This window comes from Coregonus lavaretus (genome assembly GCF_964263955.1).
Source record: "Coregonus lavaretus genome assembly, chromosome: 4".
Taxonomy (NCBI): domain Eukaryota; kingdom Metazoa; phylum Chordata; class Actinopteri; order Salmoniformes; family Salmonidae; genus Coregonus; species Coregonus lavaretus.
The window spans coordinates 39,894,052-39,917,227 of NC_139991.1; the positions used below are offsets into that span (position 1 = coordinate 39,894,052).

At 43.4% G+C, this 23,176-nt stretch overlaps 1 protein-coding gene across 1 annotated transcript; it reads left to right on the forward strand.

Moving 5' to 3' along the window:
* Positions 1-620: 620 nt before the first annotated feature.
* LOC311127284 (tricarboxylate transport protein B, mitochondrial) lies at positions 621-23,140 on the forward strand. The gene is made up of 9 exons (XM_084159092.1): positions 621-1,013; positions 8,015-8,122; positions 11,043-11,142; positions 11,247-11,385; positions 11,511-11,595; positions 19,274-19,378; positions 19,528-19,643; positions 19,753-19,826; positions 19,955-23,140. Exons 1-9 carry the CDS (start codon positions 896-898, stop codon positions 20,067-20,069), a joined length of 960 nt encoding a protein of 319 aa, XP_084015218.1. The 5' UTR covers positions 621-895; the 3' UTR covers positions 20,070-23,140.
* The last annotated feature ends 36 nt before the right edge of the window (positions 23,141-23,176 follow it).

A 23,176-nucleotide genomic window follows, 5' to 3' on the forward strand; every position in this document is an offset into this window, starting at 1 on the left:
TGTTCTATCTGTGATATAGCTATCTTTGACTTTGTGGCTGTGGTAACTAGTGAAAACAGAATCCACTGGAGATCCATAGCGCCCATTAGCGGCTGCGCAGGCTATGACTCCATTAGGTTATATTTGGACGAAAATAGCATTATGTTTAGTGACAAATAATAGGATAAGAAGTCATCACCACTGTTGTTGTAGGCTATAGAAATTGGGGGATGTAGTAGGCTTACCTAATATAGGGCCCAATGACGTGTCAGTGTCAAAGGCTGCCTATAATTTGTGTAAAGCCCAATGTGAGGGTCAAATTGGTGAATATTTTTGTTTATACCTACATTGCAGGCCACCCTAAGAAATGTACAGGTTGTTTAAAAAGGCCAATGTTGGAAACTGTTTTCTATAAAGTCTATGGTGGTTGGGGTCAACAAGGGCCATGGGGCCCCTATGAATAACACTAGGCTACTGACTGATAGGTTTCTTTAGGGGAGGCTACAGTTATTCTGTCTGGACTGAACGACTAGGCTAATCAAAGCAGGTGAGTGAATTTCCCGTTCCACCTTAAATCGGGTTTGTTTGTGAAAAATATGGCGCTTTTCTCCTTTAAGTTGGTAAGGGTGAAAACCCCACGCCCCGCCAAGTAAAACTGGCCACTATGGGCCGATACAATACTGGCAATGGAGGAGTGAACTTCAACTGCCGAAAGTGGAGGCAGCATTAGCGTTTGAGCTGTGCGGAGTCCAATTATCAACACCGCCTTTGTACGTGATCGCACATCAAGAAGCTGTAGGTGTGATCGAGGCGCAATTCGTGCACAAAGCGCTGGAGTGTGGAGTGCACGGAGGCTGACGATCGTCCTAGAAGTGAACAAGTTTTAGGTTGTTTTGGGGGGCCGATTCTTGCCAATATGTCCGGGAATCCCACATTTGTGAGTCCCTTCCACAGACCCCACTGTTTGGCTGCCGCCGCCCCAGCCCCAGCAGGAAAAGCCAAACTCACCCACCCTGGAAAAGCCATTCTAGCAGGTAAGGATACAGTCATTCATATTTCCTTGTGTATGCTGCTAATATTGCTTTGTATCAAAATTCAGGCAGCGTTCATTATAGCGCCTTGCTACGTTGTAACACTGCAAATCAATGTTACTGTGACAATGCAGGATATTATACAGGGTTTTCTTTTTACTTTTGTAGTGGCAGTCTGTGTGTAGCAAGATATTTCAAAACTATTGCCTGCCTATAGAGCTTACCATGGGAGTGATGACGAACTTTGTTAGTGTAGTAAATTATTATTTAAGTCTACTAATCTATTGAGACTTTTCTTCATTTCTTCATGAACTACGTGTCAGTTGCTAGGGAGTAAGGCACATTTGATCACAATATAGCAACACAATTATGTGCTGTTCTTGACAGGGTGTCCAAACTGCCCCTAAAACAGCATCAGTGGCAAGTAAGTATCTGATGTGCTTTGGCATGAGATATGCTGTATCTTGTCATACACCTTGTTTTTTTGTGACTGATGGGGGAGGAGGAGCAGGGGGAGGTATGTGCTTACAAGGTAACTAGTCACCCCCTGAGGGCGATGTACTGTCTTCATGCACTGTGGAACTTGATGAGTGGAATGAATCTGCAGCCTGCCTGCCTGCCTGGTGTGTGTGTACACCTGGAGCTGCAATATGATAATTATTGAATGAATATGAGACTTTAGGAATACTTTAGGAAGACAGTATTCAATTGTTTGGAAATAAAATGAGTCTGCAATGTCTATGCCTGGTTTGTCTTCAAACTTATAACACCCAAAGTGCACACCTTATTTTGACTAAAGTTCAGGAGGACTGGCTGCATCTGTTGAACTATCAATTTGGCCTTTTAGCCTTTGCTTCAAAGTGTGTGTGTGTGTGTGTGTGTGAGCGATCTGTTATTCCTCTTGAAACTCAGACAAAAAATACCATGATTTGGGGGATTTTCATGAAAGATAATCCATAGCATGGTCCTTTTGGAAGAAGGATTGTTGACATATATATTTTACCTTTGTATCTAAAAGCATAAAAATAAATAATTAATAAAAGTTGGCATATTTATTACATTTTGGCCATACCCAGGCCTCCTTTAAGACTCCATGTTGGTGTTACAAAGCTAAAATGTGTCATATGAAGCTTTACCGCTTGCTCTGTAATATGAGTAGTATACTGACTTCAATAAAAACATTAATTTATTAGTATAGTAAAATGAATATTGAAAATATAAAATGTTTGACTTGGCTATTTTTTTAAAGTATATTGTTGAACTGATTTTTTTATTTTACCGCTATTTAACTAGGCAAGTCAGTTAAGAACAAATTCTTATTTACGATGACGGCCTACACCGGCCAAACCCGGACGACGCTGGGACAATTGTGCGCCGCCCTATGGCAGCGTTTCCCAAACTTGGTCCTCGGGACCCCAAGCGGTGCACATTTTGTTTTTTGCCCAAGCACTACACAGCTGATTCAAATAATCAACTAATCATCCAGCTTTGATTATTTGAATCAGCTGTGTAGTGCTAGGGCAAAAAACAAAATGTGTACCCCTTGGGGTCCCCAGGACCGAGTTTGGGAAACGCTGCTCTAGGGGCATATCAAAGTTCCAGAGTGGGATCTCTGCAACTTTAGACTTATGATCCAATTTGTAAGCCTTACTAACGGAGTGAATGGGGAAAAAATGGTTGCCCTCTGCTGGTGATTTGCAGGATGTGCAATGATACAAGTGGGTTTGAGACACTCAAATCTGAGTGAGTTCCAATCTGGAAAAGATTCTGTTAGAATTTTATGGAACACTTGGTACAAACATGATTGGCTGTTCTATCTCCTGCTCAGAGTATAACTTTGGCTATGGCCTTGTGTGCTCCAAGCCAATCATGTCCTTGTGTTGCACAGCTGTGTAGAGATTTGTAGCCATAGTAAGGCTTGTCATGGTTTGCATGCAGCCTGACGAGTAAGGTCCTTAGATTGCAACGTTGCTGCACATGCATCCTTATGCAGTTGCACTACTTGGTTTGTCTCTTTTAGGACAATACATGCTACAACATTATTGAGGGCATTCATGGTCGATAACGCATTTGTGTGTAAATTGCTTCTGTATCTTGCTTCTTGCAAGAGTAACAAGTGAACACTGATCCATTCCAATTCCTTGATATACTAGAAATATCACTAGACTACTTAAGGTGATATAAACCATTTGTCTGTCTCTCAGTTCTCTAGCACATTTTTCAGGCCTGTTTTCCCATGTCTATCAGTCTATCCTTGTCAGTCAACTACGCTTTCACCTGGAGTAAATTGTGAGCTATCGGGGCCTACTCATTTGCACTCACAGGATAGATGAGAGCAATATGATGGATGTCTACCAGGAAGTGCTTTCACAATCAAACCAGATAAAGGAAAGGAGATGACAGGAAACCTTTTACACTACCAGTGAGATTCACCCAATAGTGTGAGTGCTTGACATGGGTCTGAGGCCTGCAGAGCAGTACAGTGCTTTGTGCCTGAATCTATGAGCCATGATGACACAGCATAAACTGCACACACTTCTGCAGTTCAGAGAGCGCACACACACACTCCTGCACAGACACACTGCTTCACACACGGCACACATGCAGCTGGTTTATAACACCCTTTCACCAGATCAGGGGCACATGCTGAAGGTGGGGTTGTCCTGCGATTTTATAATTTTTCTTCAATGTTCACTCTCTTGTGCACTTGATTACCCCCATAGAATGCAAAGCACTCTGAGACCCAATAAAAGGTGCTATAAATGCCATTCAATTAATTGGTAATGTTGTTGAGCATTACTATGGCACTCAACACGCCCTCATCTACCCAAATTAAGTTATATCTGCCTATACATGCAGTTGTTTGGCTTGCTTCCTTATCTCTAACTCAGGTTGTGTGACTTTTATAATTCAGCTGAAACATGCTTCCTTCACTGCTTCCTTAGAATGGTAGAGTAGGGAATGAATGAATGACTGGCCTGTTACGAGGAAACAATTAGACACGTCTAATTATAAAACATCTAACGGTATGACAGGAAGAGCCGGGCACTGGGCAGAACTTCTAGCCTACTGTGTAATAACAAGATAATTAACATCAGCCGCCTAGTGATAAAAAAACTTGACTCTTTTGGCAACTTCGATAAGGGGAGAGAAAATTTCCGGGGTGGGTCCCCTTTAGATGGACAACTCTCCCAACAAATCACGAGGCAGACATGCCAGAACGTTGTGATTTGAAACCTAAGTTTGCAGGAACAATTTTGAAGTGGTTTTAGGTGAAGCTAGTTGATGCAAACTAGCCACTTGCGAAATGCACTCATTAAAAATAACCGCTGATCTCCATTTTTCTAGCTACTATTTAGTATTTTATTCAAGTGAATAAGGTAGTGACGTAGGCAGTGATGTAGTTCCTCTATGCCAAACTAAAGTTTTCTATTACGTACAGACTTGCTGGAACATTTGTGGGAGGCAACCTGGATGTCTAGGGTTAGGGTGCGGTAGATCATGTAACTGTTTGTTACGTGCAATATGCTTTGTGGAATTCACCGGACAGAGGTTGCTCTCTGGTTTTGTGATGAAAGAAAGGTGTGGTTGAATTTATTCTATCACTGTGTCTTCTTATTGTCTTGACCTTAGGCCTACAGTGGGGGAAAAAATGATTTAGTCAGCCACCAATTGTGCATGTTCTCCCACTTAAAAAGATGAGAGAGGCCTGGAATTTTCATCATAGGTACACGTCAACTATGACAGACAAAGTGAGACAAAAATACTTACTTTCTACCATACTTTGCAAATACATTCATTAAAAATCCTACAATATGATTTTCTAGAATATTTTTTCTCACTTTGTCTGTCATAGTTGACGTGTACCTATGATGAAAATTACAGGCCTCTCTCATCTTTTTAAGTGGGAGACCTTGCACAATTGGTGGCTGACTAAATACTTTTTTCCCCCACTGTATATATCATGGTTGCAAGGCATATGAACTAACAGGTTATAGAGCAAACATCGCAAGTATCTAAACACATACTTTTGTATGTATAGTGTATGTGGACACCTCTTCAAATTAGTGGATTCAGCTATTTCAGCCACACCTGTTGCTGACGGGTGTATAAAATCGAGCACACAGCCATTCAATCTTCATAAACAAACATTGGCAGTACAATGGCCTTATTGAAGAGCTCAGTGACTTTCAACGTGGCACCTTCATATGATGCCACCTTTCCAACAAGTCAGTTCGTCAAATTTCTGCCCTGCTAGAGCTGCCCAGGTCAACTGTAAGTGCTGTTATTGTGAAGTGGAAACGTCTAGGAGCAACAACGGCTCAGCCGCGAAGTGGTAGGCCACACAAGCTCACAGAATGGGACCGCTGAAGCGTGTAAAAATCGTCTGTCCTCGTGTAACCGGTGTGAAATAGCTAGCTAGTTAGCGGTGCGCGCTAGTAGCATTTCAATTGGTGACGTCACTCGCGCTGAGACCTTGAAGTATAACGGTGCTTCAAGGGTGACTGTTGTCTGTGTGCAGAGGGTCCCTGGTTCAAGCCTAGGTAGTGGCGAGGAGAGGGACGGAAGCAAAACTGTTACACTCGGTTGCAACACACACTACCGGGTTCCAAACTGCCTCTGGAAGCAACGTCAGCACAAGAACTGTTCCTCTGGAGCTTTATGAAATGGGTTTCCATGGCCGAGCAGCCGCACACAAGCCTAAGATCACCATGCGCAATGCCAAGCGACGGCCGGAGTGGTGTAAAGCTCGCCGCCATTGGACTCTATGGAGTGATGAAACATGCTTCACCATCTGGCAGTCCGATGGACGAATCTGGGTTTGACGAATGTCAGGGGCACGCTACCTGCCCCAATGCATAGTGCCAATTGTAAAGTTTGGTGGAGGAGGAATAATGGTCTGGGGCTGTTTTTCATGGTTTGGGCTAGGCCCCTTAATTCCAGTGAAGGGAAATATTAACTCTACAGCATACAATGACATTCTAGATGATTCTGTGCTCCCAACTTTGTGGCAACAGTTTGGGGAAGGCCCTTTCCTGTTTCAGCATGACAATGCCCCTGTGTACAAAGTGAGGTCCATACATAAATGGTTTGTTGAGATCGGTGTGGAAGAACTTGACTGGCCTGCACAGAGCCCTGACCTCAACCCCATCAAACACCTTTGTGATTAATTGGAACGCCGACTGCGAGCTAGGCCTAATCGCCCAACATCAGTGCCCGACCTCACTTATGCTCTTGTGGCTGAATGGAAGCAAGTTCCCGCACCAATGTTCCAACATAAATAATAATAAATAAATAATTGGTCATTTAGCAGACGCTCTTATCCAGAGCGACTTACAAGAGCAATTAGGGTTAAGTGCCTTGCTCAAGGGCACATCGACAGATTTTTCACCTAGTCGGCTCGGGGATTAGAACCAGCGACCTTTCGGTTACTGGCACAACGCTCTTAACCACTAAGCTACCTGCCGCCCTAGTGGAATGAAGAGTGGAGGCTGTTATAGCCGCAAAGGGGGGATCAACTCCATATTAATGCCCATGATTATGGAATGAGATGTTCGGCGAGCAGGTGTCCACATACTTTTCATATGTAGTGTAGATTGTAATATGGCTTTTTGGGGGGGCTTCCCCAGTGATTTTACCCACGCGCCGCTACTAAGAGAGACTAAGTGTGTGTGTGTTTGTGGATACTGAAGTGTTGCATGACCATTCTTGTGTGGAATTGACTGCCCTGCATGCTTGTGTGTAGAGGTGAAAGGCATGCTGAAGTCCAGAGCCTCAAAAAATGTATCTTTCAGAAGCATCAGCATGGGGTTGAGGTTTAGATTCAACCAGGACGTTTCCCACACACACATTAGGGCCAGCTTTCCCCACTTCAAATCTAACAGATTTTCCATGGGGAGTGTTCAGTTAAAACAGGTTAGAGATTGCTATGTTATCACAGAACTATTTGCTCAGCTCTTATGGAGTTGCCCCTTGATCCAAAGTTTATGTTTGCTACCAGCAACAAACTATAGGTTTATGACGACTCTGTGTGAGAGAGGCTTCCACATGCATCCCAGCCGAAACAGTTCGGTAGAGTTCGTGCATATGTTATGACGACATTTTGTGACGTTTTTGTTGGTATGGACTTCGGTGAGGGGTTTTTCGGCTGTTCGGGCTCACGACTTTTTTTCTGGAGGCAAGCGGAAGTTCGGAGCCGAAGTCTACGCCCCTTCGTCGGTGATTGGTCAACAGTAGGGATTCGTCAAAGTTTCTGTTGTCATTCAACGAGAGATGACTCGTTTTCATGCACATTCTTGCATAGAAAAATACTGCACCAAACATCTTAGTTAGATGTAAAATTGCGCGAAAGATCTCTTCGGCAAAAACGTTAACTTAAGAAATCTGTCATTCATTTTATCTTAAATGTATTATATTTTGTGTATACTGGCTACGGCGTCTCAAAATGGACAAACCGTACAATTGGCGCTTTTTTCTAGTTTTTCAAGCTAGGTCTTTTAAGGGAGTATGCGAGCACACGGTTCGGCTAGCTGAGTTCGTCTAGGCGCCAGCCGAACTGAATCATGATGACGCCTTAACTCCCTCTCTCTGTCAGTGGAGTCACACCCCCACGGATCAGAGCAGGGCAGAGGGGAGTATCCTGTGGGCAGATTCCCAGCTCAGCCAATCAGAGCCCTCCTTTCTGTTTGCTGTTCAACTGCAGATGTGTGGAGCTCCGGCTGTTAAGGTGGAACCAGGAGGTTACCAATAAAACGACAGTTACAGAGAAAAGTCCTCTTACACTATGGATCTTTGTTTTTCTTTTTCTTTAAAAAAATTATATTATTCAGACACTGATGATACTTTATAATTTAGTCATTTAGCAGACATTAATGGCATTTATTCAGCCAGCAGAGAAGACCCATGCCTTTTAACTGAAAACTTGTCTGTTGTTCCAGATGGAGCAGAGGGTATAGAGATCAGCCTAACTACCATAACTCCTCTGTTTCTCCCTTTCTCTCTAGGTGGTATTGCTGGAGGAATAGAGATCTGTATTACATTCCCTACAGAGTATGTGAAGACTCAGCTGCAGTTGGATGAGAAGGCCAACCCTCCCAGATATAAAGGCATTGGTGGGTATCTCATATCAAGTATTATTTGTCACATGCTTCAACAGGTGTAGACTAACAGTGAAATGCGTACTTACTGGTCCTTTTCCAACAATGCAGAGTTAAAGATAAATATTGTAATTATTTAAATAGTGACATGGGGAATAAATACAATGAATAACAATAATGAGTAAAAATAACACGGCTATATACAAGGAGTACCAGTACCGAGTCGATGTGCAGGGGTACGAGGTAATTAAGATAGTATGTACATATAATAGGGGTAAAGTGACTAGATAGACAGTAGCAGCAGCATACTGTATGTAGTGAGTGTGAAAGTGTGTGTGGCGTCCGTATGCATGTGTGCACGTGTTATGTGTGTGGGCATATGTAGTGTGTGTGTTAGGGTGTCAGTTAAGTATGTGTGGGTATAGTCCAGTGTGTGTGGATAGTCTGTGCAAGAGAGTTAGTGCAAAAAAGTGTACGTGTGTGTTGGGGTGTCAGTGTAAGTATGTGTGAGTGTGCGGGTAGAGTCCAGTGTGTGTGCATAGAGTCAGTGCAAGAGAGTTTGTGCAAAAAAGGGTCAATGCAGGTGTAGCTCAATGCCCCGTGTAGCTCAGTTGGTAGAGCATGGCACTTGCAACGCCAGGGTTGTGGGTTCGATTCCCACGGGGGGCCAGTATGAAAAATAAAATTAAAATTATGCACTCACTAATAAGAGCGTCTGCTAAAATGACTAAAATGTAAAAATGTAGTCCGGGTAGCCGTTTGATTAGCTATTTAGCAGTCTTGTTTAGCAGTCTTATGGCTTGGGGGTAGAAGCTGTTAAGGGTCCTGTTGGTTCCAGACCTGGTGCACTGGTAGAGCTTTCCAAAAATTGCTCCTAAACAGGAGAGGGAATTATTTGGTTTATTTGACATTATTTGCTATATTGTTACTAGTCATATCTGGGTAAATCAATTATTTTTTGACAGCAAACTTTCTATTCATGTTTGCCCATGGAAGAAGGTCAGAAAGTGACTTTTTGGACCTGAATGCCAAAACATTCAGGAGATAAAGGTGCTCAAAGTTACATTTTACATTTTTAGTCATTTAGCAGACGCTTTTATCCAGAGCGACTTACAGTTAGTGAGTGCATACATTTTTCATACTGGCCCCCCGTGGGAAACGAACCCACAACCCTGGCGTTGCAAGCGCCATGTTCTACCAACTGAGCTACAGGGGACTGATCCAGTGGAAACGTCATTAAATAGGCCTACAGTGCCTTGCAAAAGTATTCATCCCCCTTGAAGTTTTCCCCACCTTGTTGCATTACAACCTGTAATTTAAATGGATTTTTATTGGATTTCATGTAATGGAAATACACAAAATAGTCCAAATTGGTGAAGTGAAATGAAAAAAATTACTTGTTTCAAAGAAAAATCTAAAAAATAAATAACGGAAAACTGGTGCGTGCATATGTATTCACCCCCTTTCCTATGAAGCCGCTAAATAAGATCTGGTGCAACCAATTACCTTCAGAGGTCACATAATTAGTTGAATAAAGTCCACCTGTGTGCAATCTAAGTGTCACATGATCTCAGTGTATATATACACCTGTTCTGAAAGGCCCCAGAGTCTGCAACACCACTAAGCAAGGGGCACCACCAAGCAAGTGGCACCATAAAGGCCAAGGAGCTCTCCATACAGGTCAGGGACAAAGTTGTGGAGAAGTACAGATCAGGGTTGGGTTATAAAAAAAATATCTGAAACTTTGAACATCCCACAGAGCACCATTAAATCCATTATCAAAACATGGAAAGAATATGGCACCACAACAAACCTGCCAAGAGAGGGCCGCCCACCAAAACTCACAGACCAGGCAAGGAGGGCATTAATCAGAGAGGCAACAAGGAGACCAAAGATAACCCTGAAGGAGCTGCAAAGCTCCACAGTGGAGATTGGAGTATCTGTCCATAGGACCACCTTAAGCCGTACACTACACAGAGCTAGGATTTACGGAAGAGTGGCCAGAAAAAAAGCCATTGCTTAAAGAACAAAATAAGCAAACACGTTTGGTGTTCGCCAAAAGGCATGTGGGAGACTCCCCAAACATATGGAAGAAGGTACTCTGGTCAGATGAGACTAAAATGTAGCCTTTTGGCCATCAAGGAAAATGCTATGTCTGGCACAAACCCAACACCTCTCATCACCCCGAGAACACCATCCCCACAGTGAAGCATGGTGGTGGCAGCATCATGCTGTGGGGATGTTTTTCATCGGCAGGGACTGGGAAACTGGTCAGAATTGAAAGAATGATGAATGGCGCTAAATACTGTGAAATTCTTGAGGGGAAACCTGTTTCAGTCTTCCAGAGATTTGAGACTGGGACGGAGGTTCACCTTCCAGCAGGACAATGACCCTAAGCATATTGCTAAAGCAACACTTGAGTGGTTTAAGGGGAAACATTTTAAATGTCTTGGAATGGTCTAGTCAAAACCCAGACCTCAATCCAATTGAGAATCTGTGGTATGACTTAAAGATTGCTGTACACCAGCGGAACCCATCGAACTTGAAGGAGCTGGAACAGTTTTGCCTTGAAGAATGGGCAAAAATCCCAGTGACTAGATGTGCCAAGCTTATAGAAACATACCCCAAGAGACTTGCAGCTGTAATTGCTGCAAAAGATGGCTCTACAAAGTATTGACTTTGGGGGTATTGTAAATCAATAGGACAGGTCCAAAGTGGAAATGTTGTGTGTTTATTAAAACAACATGTTTGTCAGTCAAGTTTTGTTCAAATACTAAGTTTTGTTCAAATACTTTTGAATGTTTCACAGGTAACATGCACAAAACACCATGCAAAAAAACACCTCAAAGTGATTTGAAATATCTGCAGTTGACTGTATATGTTTGTCCTCTCTCACGCTGATTCTCTCTCCCTCTCCTCCCTTCCCTCCCTGTAGTTGACTGTGTGAAGCAGACGGTAGATGGTCATGGGGTGAGGGGTCTGTACAGAGGGCTCAGCTCATTGCTCTATGGCTCCATACCCAAAGCAGCTGTCAGGTACACACACCACGACACACCACACACTGTCCATCTGTCTCAGTCTCATCCTCTGTCTCGGTAAATTTTTAATATGTCATTGACATCCTCTCTGTCTCTATCAGGTTTGGTGTGTTTGAGTTCCTCAGTAATAAGATGCGTGATGAGAGTGGGAAGCTGGACAGTACCCGGGGTCTCCTCTGTGGTCTGGGGGCCGGAGTGGCTGAGGCTGTGGTGGTGGTCTGCCCCATGGAGACGGTCAAGGTGTGTGTGTGTGTGTCTTAAACGGCTTTAGGAAATCTTAAACCATTATCTGTGTGTGACGTTACTCATTTGTAAAACAAAGGTCTGCATATAATTTGAATCTGTGTTCTCTTGTGTCATTTCAGGTAAAGTTCATCCATGACCAATCGTCAGCCAACCCAAAGTACCGGGGATTCTTCCATGGAGTCAGGGAGATCGTCAGAACAGAAGGTAAGGATGGGAGACAGACAGACACTGTGATTTACTGCCACCCAATATTCCCTCTAAAATGCGCTTGGCGCCGTAGCCCGAGACTGCTTCGCAGCTCCCCTGGGACTGCTTCACAGAATAAATATCAGCCCACAGAGAGAAGTACGAGATTGAACTTCACTCAACTTTCTAGAGCAGTGGTCACCAACCGGTCGATCTCCAAGGCATTGCTAGTCGATCACCAAACATTTCTGTAAAAATTAATCTGGGGCTGTTGGCGGTAGGTGCACCCGATTCAGCTGCCCTGCGCGCAGTGTAGGCGAACAGTTGCCATTTTGAACCATTTCATGTGTCTGAAGGTACAAACACTGCCTTCCCGGCGGCCCCGGAGAGCAAATCAAGTGCACTATAGGCCTACCGCTGGCCAATCGGATGGCTCAGATTACCATGTCTGCAGTAACGTTGCAGGCATAAAAGAAGGCTACAGCAAAGTTGATACTGTGAGATTTCTAAACGTTTAAAACCATGATTAGAGAGAGACTGTCAATGAATACAGCAAATAGCTGCTGTTTTTCATGTTTAAGTTCTTACTCAGCACTGTCAACACTTTGTATTCAACACTTTTATAAGCTATAAAATGCACATTCTTCCTATTTCAACTCAGCGCTACAACAAGCACTGCAGCAGTAATGAATGAGTAGTATAGTGTATCTATAGGCTTGCGTTGTTATTTTTTAATATCAAGGAATATTTAACTTTCTCTGTTCATAGGACTAACAACATGAATTTGTGCGCGAGGCAAAACATTATGCGGTGCGACTCGAGTTTCGCTATCAGCTGGAAGACGGTGTCCGTTTTTTGGTCAGTGTCAGCAGAGGGATGTTGAGAGGCAGACCCTCAGTCTGCTGCTCTCTCTCTCTGCTGAGACTGACCATCAGATGCAGGCACAATCAGCCCAGTAAAATAAAAAGCAAATTATTTAAATGTATGCTCACTCAGCTGTGCCTCACAAGTAATACAACAATGGATATATTACCGGTGTAATCATATAGCCTACCTCAAATGTTGAAATATAATTGTTTTAAATGTCCCGAACAACAATGCATTGGCAGGGCAATTCAAGCAAAGCCAATATGTGGTGACAATGTATTGGGCCTATAGCTTACTGCACAAACCTCATTGCTACATTACTGTTTTTTGAATTGGTTAATGTTGCATAGGCTTATGTTTTTTAAGTCATGTAAAAAGAAAAACCTGAGCGGTAGATCTCGGCTTGCATTTTGACTCCGTGATCTTGACTCGGAAAAGGTTGGTGACCACTGTTCTAGAGTTTTCCCTGTTAACACTATCAACATTTCCCTTTACTCTGGCACTTGTGATTGAATCAATGCAATATTAGCCACTTTCAATGTAACATACCGAAAACAAAACTAACTATGCAAGAGATTTTTTTGTAGGCAGAACGCATCGGAGTAGGATTCTATTGCATTGATACACACGACTCAGCCTGTACTCTACACAGACCAGTGCAGCATAACCAATTAGAGCTGCAGTAGGCCTATATGAAATTAGACCATTGCCATATACAGTGGGGGGAAAAAGTATTTAGTCAGACACCAATTGTGCAAGTTCTCCCACTTAAAAAGATGAGAGAGGCCTGTAAATTTCATCATAGGTACACGTCAACTATGACAGACAAATTGAGGGAAAAAAATCCAGAAAATCACATTGTAGGATTTTTTATGATTTTATTTGCAAATTATGGTGGAAAATAAGTATTTGGTCACCTACAAACAAGCAAGATTTCTGGCTCTCACAGACCTGTAACTTCTTCTTTAAGAGGCTCCTCTGTCCTCCACTCGTTACCTGTATTAATGGCACCTGTTTGAACTTGTTATCAGTATAAAAGACACCTGTCCACAACCTCAAACAGTCACACTCCAAACTCCACTATGGCCAAGACCAAAGAGCTGTCAAAGGACACCAGAAACAAAATTGTAGACCCGCACCAGGCTGGGAAGACTGAATCTGCAATAGGTAAGCAGCTTGGTTTGAAGAAATCAACTGTGGGAGCAATTATTAGGAAATGGAAGACATACAAGACCACTGATAATCTCCCTCGATCTGGGGCTCCACGCAAGATCTCACCCCGTGGGGTCAAAATGATCACAAGAACAGTGAGCAAAAATCCCAGAACCACACGGGGGGACCTAGTGAATGACCTGGCCTCTCTCATCTTTTTAAGTGGGAGAACTTGCACAATTGGTGGCTGACTAAATACTTTTTTCCCCCACTGTATGGATCTGTGCCATTTACTTTGAACTTGACTGTGTTTACAGCATGAGCGGTTGTGAGTAGATTAGCTTGTTTTGAGATCAAAGCGAGAGCTGCATGTAGCCACGTGTGCACATTTTGTTCATATCCTCTAGTTAGTGAGTTATTAGCCCAGTTATAAAGTGAGGGGAAAAAGTATTTGATCCCCTGCTGATTTTGCACGTTAGCCTACTGACAAAGAAATGATCAGTCTATAATTTTAATGGTAGGTTTATTTGAACAGTGAGAGACAGAATAACAACTGCAGGATCTCAAGGCAGCTGGGATCATAGTCACCAAGAAAACAATTGGTAACACACTACGCCGTGAAGGACTGAAATCCTGCAGCGCCCGCAAGGTCCCCCTGCTCAAGAAAGCACATATACAGGGCCGTCTGAAGTTTGCCAATGAACATCTGAATGATTCAGATGAGAACTGGGTGAAATTGTTGTGGTCAGATGAGGCCAAAATCGAGCTCTTTGGCATCAACTCAACTCGCCGTGTTTGGAGGAGGAGGAATGCTGCCTATGACCCCAAGAACACCATCCCCACCGTCAAACATGGAGGTGGAAACATTATGCTTTGGGGGTCTTTTTCTGCTAAGGGGACAGGACAACTTCACCGCATCAAAGGGAAGATGGACGGGGCCATGTACCGTCAAATCTTGGGTGAGAACCTCCTTCCCTCAGCCAGGGCATTGAAAATGGGTTGTGGATGGGTATTCCAGCATGACAATAACCCAAAACTCACAGCCAAGGCAACAAAGGAGTGGCTCAAGAAGAAGCACATTAAGGTCCTGGAGTGGCCTAGCCAGTCTCCAGACCTTAATCCCATAGAAAATCTGTGGAGGGAGCTGAAGGTTCAAGTTGACAAACGTCAGCCTCGAAACCTTAATGACTTGGAGAAGATCTGCAAAGAGGAGTGGAACAAAATCCCTCCTGACATGTGTGCAAACCTGGTGGCCAACTACAAGAAACGTCTGACCTCTGTGATTGCCAACAAGGGTTTTGCCACCAAGTACTAAGTCATGTTTTGCAGAGGGGTCAAATACATATTTCCCTCATTAAAATGCAAATCAATTTATAACATTTTTGACATGCGTTTTTCTGCATTTGTTTGTTGTTATTCTGTCTCTCACTGTTCAAATAAACCTACCATTAAAATTATAGACTGATCATGTCTTCGTCAGTGGGCAAATGTACAAAATCAGCAGGGGATCAAATACTTTTTTCCCTCACTGTAGATAATTTGTAGTCAACAATAGGAGAGCACAAAAAGTGTACATTTCTAGACATCTTTGAAAAGTGAGTCAGGTAAAGAGCTTTTTTTGGTCTTAAAGGGGCAGTGTTGTATTTTGAGACAGGCTCGAATAAGCTAAGTAGCCAATAGGCAGAGGGTAGCATAATTTGTCTGATTCTCTGTAGTAAAGGTATGGGAATAATAATGCATTTGATTTTGTAAAGTGGTTTCTTGCATCAAACAACACAACAATATTTTCAGTCACCTCCTTGTCTGAAGGATGTCAAGCCCTGCAAGTTTCTTTCAAAAGTCTCATGGAATGTAGGCCTACATTGAACACCACACATTGTCTGCTACTGTAGGCTGAATGATAGAACAGCTATTTCCATGTTAAAATGTTATGGGATGCATTTTCTCCATAGTCTTTTATGGTAGGCCAGTAAGGTAGGCCTACATTATGATCAAATAGCCTCAATAGGCTACTTGGCCACTGTTAAAACTGTAACTTAAAGCGGGTACAGCCTCAGTGTTCACAGTAAACGCGCTGGACGTTGCACAGAATTTTCACAACGTTCAAGTTTGCACTCAGCAGACCTGAAATTTGCTCAGTGCCTAATTTTATTTGAGGGAACATTGCTGCCACCTGAACCGCAGAAAGAAGAGAGAGTGTGGTTTGTACAGACTCATAATGTAGCTGTTGAACGAGACTGTGTGTATGTTGGAGTGTTAGTGCGTAGAGTCCTGTGAGTGTGCAGAGTCAGTGTAAAAATAAAATAAAAGGGTCAATGCAGATAGTCCGTATAGCCATTTTGTTAGCTATTTAGCAGTCTTATGGCTTAGGGATAGAAGCTGTTCAGGAGCCTGTTGGTGTCAGACTTGATGCTCCGGTACCGCTTGCCGTACGGAATCAAAGAGAACAGTCTATGGCTTGGGTAGCTGGAGTCTTAAAAAAATTCTGGCCCTTCCTTTCACACCGCCTGATATAGAGGTCCTGGATGGTAGGGAGCTCGTCTCCGGTGATGTACTGGGCTGTCCGCACCATCCTCTGTAGCACCATGCGATCGAGGGCGGTGCAGTTGCCATACCAAGCAGTGATGCAGCCACTCAAGATGCTCTCAATGGTTCAGCTCTTGAACTTGTTGAGGATTTGAGTGCCCATGCCAAAATATTTTCAACCTCCTGAGGGGGAAGAGGCGCTGTCGCGCCTTCTTCACGACTGTGTGTGTATGTGGACCATTTTAAGTCCTTTAGTGATTTGGACACAGAGGAACTTGAAGCTCTTGACCCGCTCCATTACAGCCCTGCCGATGCCCCCCTTTCCTGTAGTCCACGATCAGCTCCTTGGTATTATTGATGTTGAGGGAGAGGTTGTTATCCTGGCACCACACTGCCAGGTCACTGACCACCTCCCTGTAGTCTCATCATCGCCGGTGATCAGGCCTACCACCATTGTGTCCTTAGCAAACTTGATAATTGTGTTGGAGTCGAGCGTGGCCACACAGTTGTGGGTGAACAGGGAGTACAGGAGGGGACTAAGCACACACCCCTGTGAGGCCCCCATGTTGAGGGTCAGCGTGGCGGAGGTGATGTTGCCTACCCTCACCACCTGGGGTCGGCCTGTCAGGAAGTCCAGGATCCAGTTGCAGAGGGAGGTGTCCCAGGGATTGCGTTGTCTATGGATCTGGCGGTATGCAAATTGGAGTGGATCTAGGCCTAGGGTGTCTGGGCTGATGGAGTTGATGTGTGCCATAACCAGCCTTTCAAAGCAGTTCGTGATTACAGATGTGAGTGCTACAGGGCAATAGTAATTGTGGCAGGTAGCCTTAGAGTTCTTTGGAACAGGAATGATGGTGGTCAGCTTGAGACGTGGGATTACAGACTGGGATAAGGAAATGTTGAAAATGAATATGCCTGCCAGCTGTTCTGCGGATGCTCTGAGAACGTGCCCTGGAATAATATCCGGCCTTGCGAGTGACCTGATTTAAAAACCTTATTCATGTCTCCCTCAGAGAGTGAGATCACCCAGTCCTCTTGGTCAGGGGGGGGCCTCATGCACAGCACAGTGTTGTTTTTGTCGAAGCGTGCATAAAAATGCATTGGGTTCGTCTGGTAGAGAGGCATCATTGGCCAGATCATGGCTGGGTCTTCCTTTGTAATCCGTAATGGACTGTAGCCCATTCCACATGCGGCAGGCGTCGGTGCCTGTGTAATAGGATTCCACCTTGTTCCTATATTGTCTTTTTGCTTGTTTGATGGCTCTGCGGAGGTCGTAGCAGGACTTTTTGTACTTGTTTGTGTCCTCAGCCGTAGCCTCGGGGTTGGCTGCAATAGCCCTGAGTGCGGTAGCCCTGTCCCTTAGCGCCAACCTCTGTGTTAATCCAGGGCTTTTGATTGGGGAAGCAGCGAACCTTCACTGTGGGGACAACGTTGGCGATCCATTTCCTAATGAAGGTTAGCTCGTCGACGCTATCGGCAGTGTCCCGGAACACATTCCTGTTTGAGTTTCTGCTTGTAGACAGGAAGCAGGAGTATAGAGTCACGATCTGATTTCCTGAAGGGGGATGCAGGAGGGCCTTGTATGCTTGCCTCTGGGTAGAGTAACAGTGGTCTAGGACATTATTGGCCCAAGTGGCGAAGGAGACATGTTGATGGAAGTTGGGAATCACACGTCTTAATGACGGGGAATTAAAATCACTGGGGACTAGAAAAGCAGCCTCCGGGTGCATGGTTTCCTGCTTATTTATAGCCTTGTACGGTTCAGTAAGTGCCAGCTTGTTGTTTTTCTTGTCCTGAGGTGGAATATATACAGCAGTCAGGTTAACAGCTGAAAACTCTCAAGTGACCAATAGAATGGAGGGAAGAGGTGGCTGGTTTTCCCTTCACCTTAATCTCGTCAGGACTATTTTTCGCGGGCGTTTCCTTTTGGGTAGCCTGAAACTTGGTTTGGCGTTACACAAAGAGCCCAGGGCAGATGAGTCGAAGTTGAAGCCGGAATTTAGGTTAGGAACTACCGATCTGATGTTCAGAAGTTATTGTCGATCATAAGAAATTATAGCGGATACATTTGGTGCAAAAAAGTAAAGCTAAATGCTGAGCTCACGACGACAGCCAATACAGTACGGCACCATAACTGAAATGACTGTTAAAAAAATTAATAAAAAAGGATTAGTAATGTCAAATATACTGTGTCTGTAACATTTATATAGGTTCAGAACTTTTGTGAAACAGCACAGTCGGGCCTCCCGAGTGGCGCAGCGGTCTAAGGCACTGCAGTGCTTGAGAAGTGACTACAGATCTGGGTTCGATCCCGGATTGTGTCGCTGCCTGCCACGACCAGGAGACCCATGAGGCGACGCACAATTGGCCCAGCGTCGTCCGGGTTAGAGGAGAGTTTGGCTGGCCCGGATGTCCTTGTCCCATCGCGCTGTAGCAACTCCTGTGGCGGGCCGGGCGCATGCACGCTGACACGGTCGCCAGGTGTACAGTGTTTCCTCCGACACATTGGTGCGGCTGGCTTCCGGGTTAAGCGAGCAGTGTGTCAATAAGCAGTGTGGCTTGGCAGGGTCGTGTTTCGGAGGACGCATGGCTCTCGACCTTCACCTCTCCCGAGTCCGTACGGGAGTTGCAGCGATGGGACAAGACTGTAACTCCCAATTGGATATCACGAAATTGGGGAGAAAAAGGGGTAAAAAGTTAAATACAAAAACAGCACAGTTTAAAAATATTCAGAGATAGATGGGAGGGGTTCAGGGTAGCTGAAGGATGGGACTAAAAACAAACAAAAGATAACTATTGTAAAATATACTATGTTCGTAAAATGTTATAGTATGTATAAGCTTGAAGTAGAAGCCTAAGTGTTGTTACCCATTAGTTTACTCCAATTAGGGGAGGGGTGGTAGGATTAGGGGAAAATAATAAAGGAAAAAATATGTGTATATATATATATATTTTTTTTTACATAAAAACATATGGAGATTTGGAAATTATGCAGACAACTACATTGATGGATGCCACAATATATCTGCAATATTAAAGAAGACTGTTTAATGGTTATTCTATGGTTATTGGGGTGTTTGATGAGAGGTTGTGGGATTGTTGTTTGCTGGTTATTGGCTGTGTGTTGATGTGTTATCTATGTCTCCTCCAGGCCTGAGGGGGACGTACCAGGGTCTGACAGCCACAGTACTGAAACAGGGATCCAACCAGGCCATCCGCTTCTACGTAATGACATCTCTAAGGAACTGGTACAAAGGTGTGTGTGTGTGTGTGTGTGTGTGTGTGTGTGTGTGATCGATCCACTGAGTTTGAACCCTTCTCTCCTGTGTGTGTGCTGTTTACCTGTGTGTGTATCCAGAGAGTCTCACTGCTCTCTCTCTCTCTCTCTCTCTCTCTGTTCCCTAGGTGATGACCCTAACAAGGCCATTAACCCTCTGGTCACGGGAGCATTCGGAGCCTTCGCTGGAGCTGTCAGTGTGTTTGGAAACACTCCACTGGATGTCATCAAAACCAGGATGCAGGTACACACCACCATTTATTAATGACCTGGTCACATGCAGTGAATTGTATCTCTTTTACTATACTTGTATCATTTTGTTAGTTAAACCCTGTCCCTCTCTCTACTAACAGGGTCTGGAGGCTCACAAGTACAAAAGCACCCTGGACTGTGCCGTCAAGATCATGAAGCATGAGGGACCTAAAGCGTAAGTGTCTCCGTACACACTAACTTTGTGACCTCCTGTCCCATTTTCATCTATTTTTATCAGACATAATGGTATTGATCCTGTGTCTGCCCTTTGCCTCCTTCCTTCATTATTTCCTCTCTCCCCAGGTTCTATAAGGGTACAGTCCCCAGGCTGGGCAGGGTGTGTATGGACGTAGCCATCGTCTTCATAATCTACGAGGAGGTGGTGAAGGTCCTCAACAAAGTCTGGAAGACGGACTAAGGTCACGTTTCCGTGATGACCAGCAGAGCTAAGAACACCCGGGAGGGGCGGGGCTATGGCCTTATTCCAAACCCAATCCTTCTGCCCTTTCCTTAGGTTATCCATGACTTGCTACCTCCTTACAGATCTGACATGACTGGTTAGATTTCATTCCAAAAGGTTGTTCTGGGACCCCTGCCATGGTTTAATTTGTTAGTTGGAATGAAATGCAGCCATGATGGGTGTAAACAATCTGGGGATGAGTGCACTTCACCTATGATCCTATTGGGGATACTACTATCATATTGTTTATACTTACTGCCTTTGTTCTTATTTATATCCACAGGGGGGAGTGAGCAAGGGCACAGGGGTAGGGTGAGGGATTTGGCCTATATGACTGGAATAATGGGAACACTGTGTCATTCCAGAGAAGTGTCTTAGACCGACAGTGCTTCAGTTCACTCATGGCTATTATTAACATCTCATGTTGTAAGTTAACATTAATCAAATATGAAAGAATACTTATAGCTAAAACCCAATGTAATGTGGCCCCGTGTAGCTCAGTTGGTAGAGCATGGCGCTTGCAACGCCAGGGTTGTGGGTTCGATTCCCACGGGGGGCCAGTATGAAAATGTATGCACTTACTAACTGTAAGTCGCTCTGGATAAGAGTGTCTGCTAAATGACTAAAATGTAAATGTAAATGTAGATCAAGAAAAAAAACGTGAAATGAGAGAGGAGGAGGATCAAAGGCTTTTAACTCCAAAGACCATGTTGAACATTTAACATGATGGTCTGACCCAGTGAAATGGTTCTGGTAGAGAAGTGGAGGCTGTCATTTTTACACATGATAGCAGTATAAGAGCGTCTGCTAAATGACTAAAATGTAATGTCTGTTCACGTGTCACATGGGTGTTATTTACCAGGTTTAATGCAGGTCTGAAATGATTTAGCTGCTTTACATACCTGAGTGCAATTACAACACAATGCCTTATAGATCATTATATTCAGAGATGTCTTTATGGTAGAGAGCTAGTATATGTACAGTGCCGTGAAAAAGTATTTGCCCCCTTTCTGATTTTTGAATATTTTTTATACTGAATGTTATCAGATCTTCAACCAAAAGGGAACCTGAGTTTACAAATAACCCAAAAAAGATATACTTATTTTATTTATTTAATTAACATTTTGCTTACTGGGACTTCTAATTTTGCGAGGGGCAGCATTGTTTGGTCTCGCCTCGGGCGGCAAAACGGCAAGGACTGGCCCTGCTTCCTAGAGTCTTGATGATCATCAAGGTGCTTCCAGGTGCTTTTTGGCAAACTTGAGTCAACTTTTTGGAGGACATGTGTCCCATTATGCCTGATGAAAACCAAACAATGCATTCCACAGTAAGAACCTTATACCAACTGTCAAGCATGGTGGTGGTAGAGTGATGGTTGGGGATGCTTTGCTGCCTCAGGACCTGACGACTTGCCGTAATAGAAGGATCCATGAATTCTGCTCTGTATCAGACAATTCTACAGGAGAATGTCAGGCCATCCGTCTGTGAGCTGAAGCTGAAGAGCAGCTGGGTCATGCAGCAAGACAGTGATCCAAAACACACAATCAAATCTACATGAAAATGGCTAAAAAGCAACACATTTGAAGTTTTGGAATGGCCTAGTCAAAGTCCAGACCTAATCCCAATTGAGATGTTGTGGCAGGACTTGAAACTAGCAGTTCATGCTTGAAAACCCACAAATGTTGCTGAGTTAAAGCAGTTCTGCATGGAAGAGTGGGCCAAAATTCCTCCCCAGCGACATGAGCGACTGACCAACAACTACAGGAAACATTTGGTTGAAGTCACTGCAGTTAAAGGTGGCACAACCAGTTATTGTGTGTAAGGGGGCAATTACTTTTTCACACAGGGGCATTGTGTGTTAGATACATTTTCATTTATTTCATAAACAAAATTATCTTAAAATAGGTTTTGGTTGAAGATAACATTCATTAAAATAAGAAAGGGGGCAAATACTTTTTCACAGCACTGTATATAGTAATAAAAACAATAATAATAATTGTTGTGACCATAGAATTAAAATAAGAACTCAGAATTTAATTACTACCCATTTTTATTCTATGGTTGTCGTAACCCTGTTTTGGCATAGAATTAAGAATGAGAATACTAATTAAATTGAATAGTAATTTCATAGGATCTCTGTTTTTTGGTGTCTGTCAAATACAGAGATGAACATGTTGTACAGTATACTCAGACATTCTGCAGAATGCACCAACACTTTTCAAGTGAATTCCATAAAAACATTGACCAAGCTTGAGATGGTGGTGAAGGACTTTGCAGTTGTAAATGTGAAACATCAGAAATATATTTACATAATGATTGGTTTTTGTGAGGTTGAATGGTGTAGGAAGGTGCCTGCAAATTAATTTTATGATGGTTTTAGAAATCTGGTATAACATCTGTTACAAATGTCTAAAGTTGAAATGTTTAATGTTGTATGTCTTAGCTGGGTCAGTTTTTCCTCACTGACTTACAGTATGATACAATAACACTTAATCATTGTTTTTAAGGTGTTTATTTTATATCGACAGTAACACAGTGCAATAATGCCTTGCTGAGATGTTTTTACTGACAAATATGATCAGATCTACTGGTACTAGTTGACAGTATAGCTTACCAGACCATCTTTGTAATGCAGCCTTGAGTAATTCAATGTGATGAGATGTTGCCTGGTAATGTTCCCTGGCAGTTATAGAGTAGGTATAAATGCCCTTGGATTTACAATTCATTCTCACATATTTTCTTGGTAGTGTTAGTGGAGCGGGTGGGGACATCGATTTTTATTTAAGATTTCTAGATTTATATTTTGCAAAACCTAATAGACATTTTTCATGAAACAATACATTTGCCACTTATGGTCTGCCCAATGTTAGAAACATCTATTTTTGATGCTCCTAGACAAGATCGTATGTAAGCATGTTTTATTGAAAGACCATGCACAGTCATTGCAGATTGTATTGCCTGAGAGACATTTGTAACATTTGCATTTGGGATTTTGAATATGCCATGTGTGCATTAAAGAGTGTGTAGAGGATTGTGTAGAAGATGAGTCTGTTTAGCCTCTTATG

Excerpts from the sequence above, each read along its gene's own strand:
- LOC311127284 (XM_084159092.1), top strand. The coding sequence starts at position 896 with ATGTCCGGGAATCCCACATTTGTGAGTCCCTTCCACAGACCCCACTGT. Across the intron at positions 8,123-11,042 it reads TCCCAGATATAAAGGCATTG|TTGACTGTGTGAAGCAGACG; the intron begins GTGGGTATCTCA and ends CCCTCCCTGTAG. Across the intron at positions 19,644-19,752 it reads TCATCAAAACCAGGATGCAG|GGTCTGGAGGCTCACAAGTA; the intron begins GTACACACCACC and ends CTCTACTAACAG.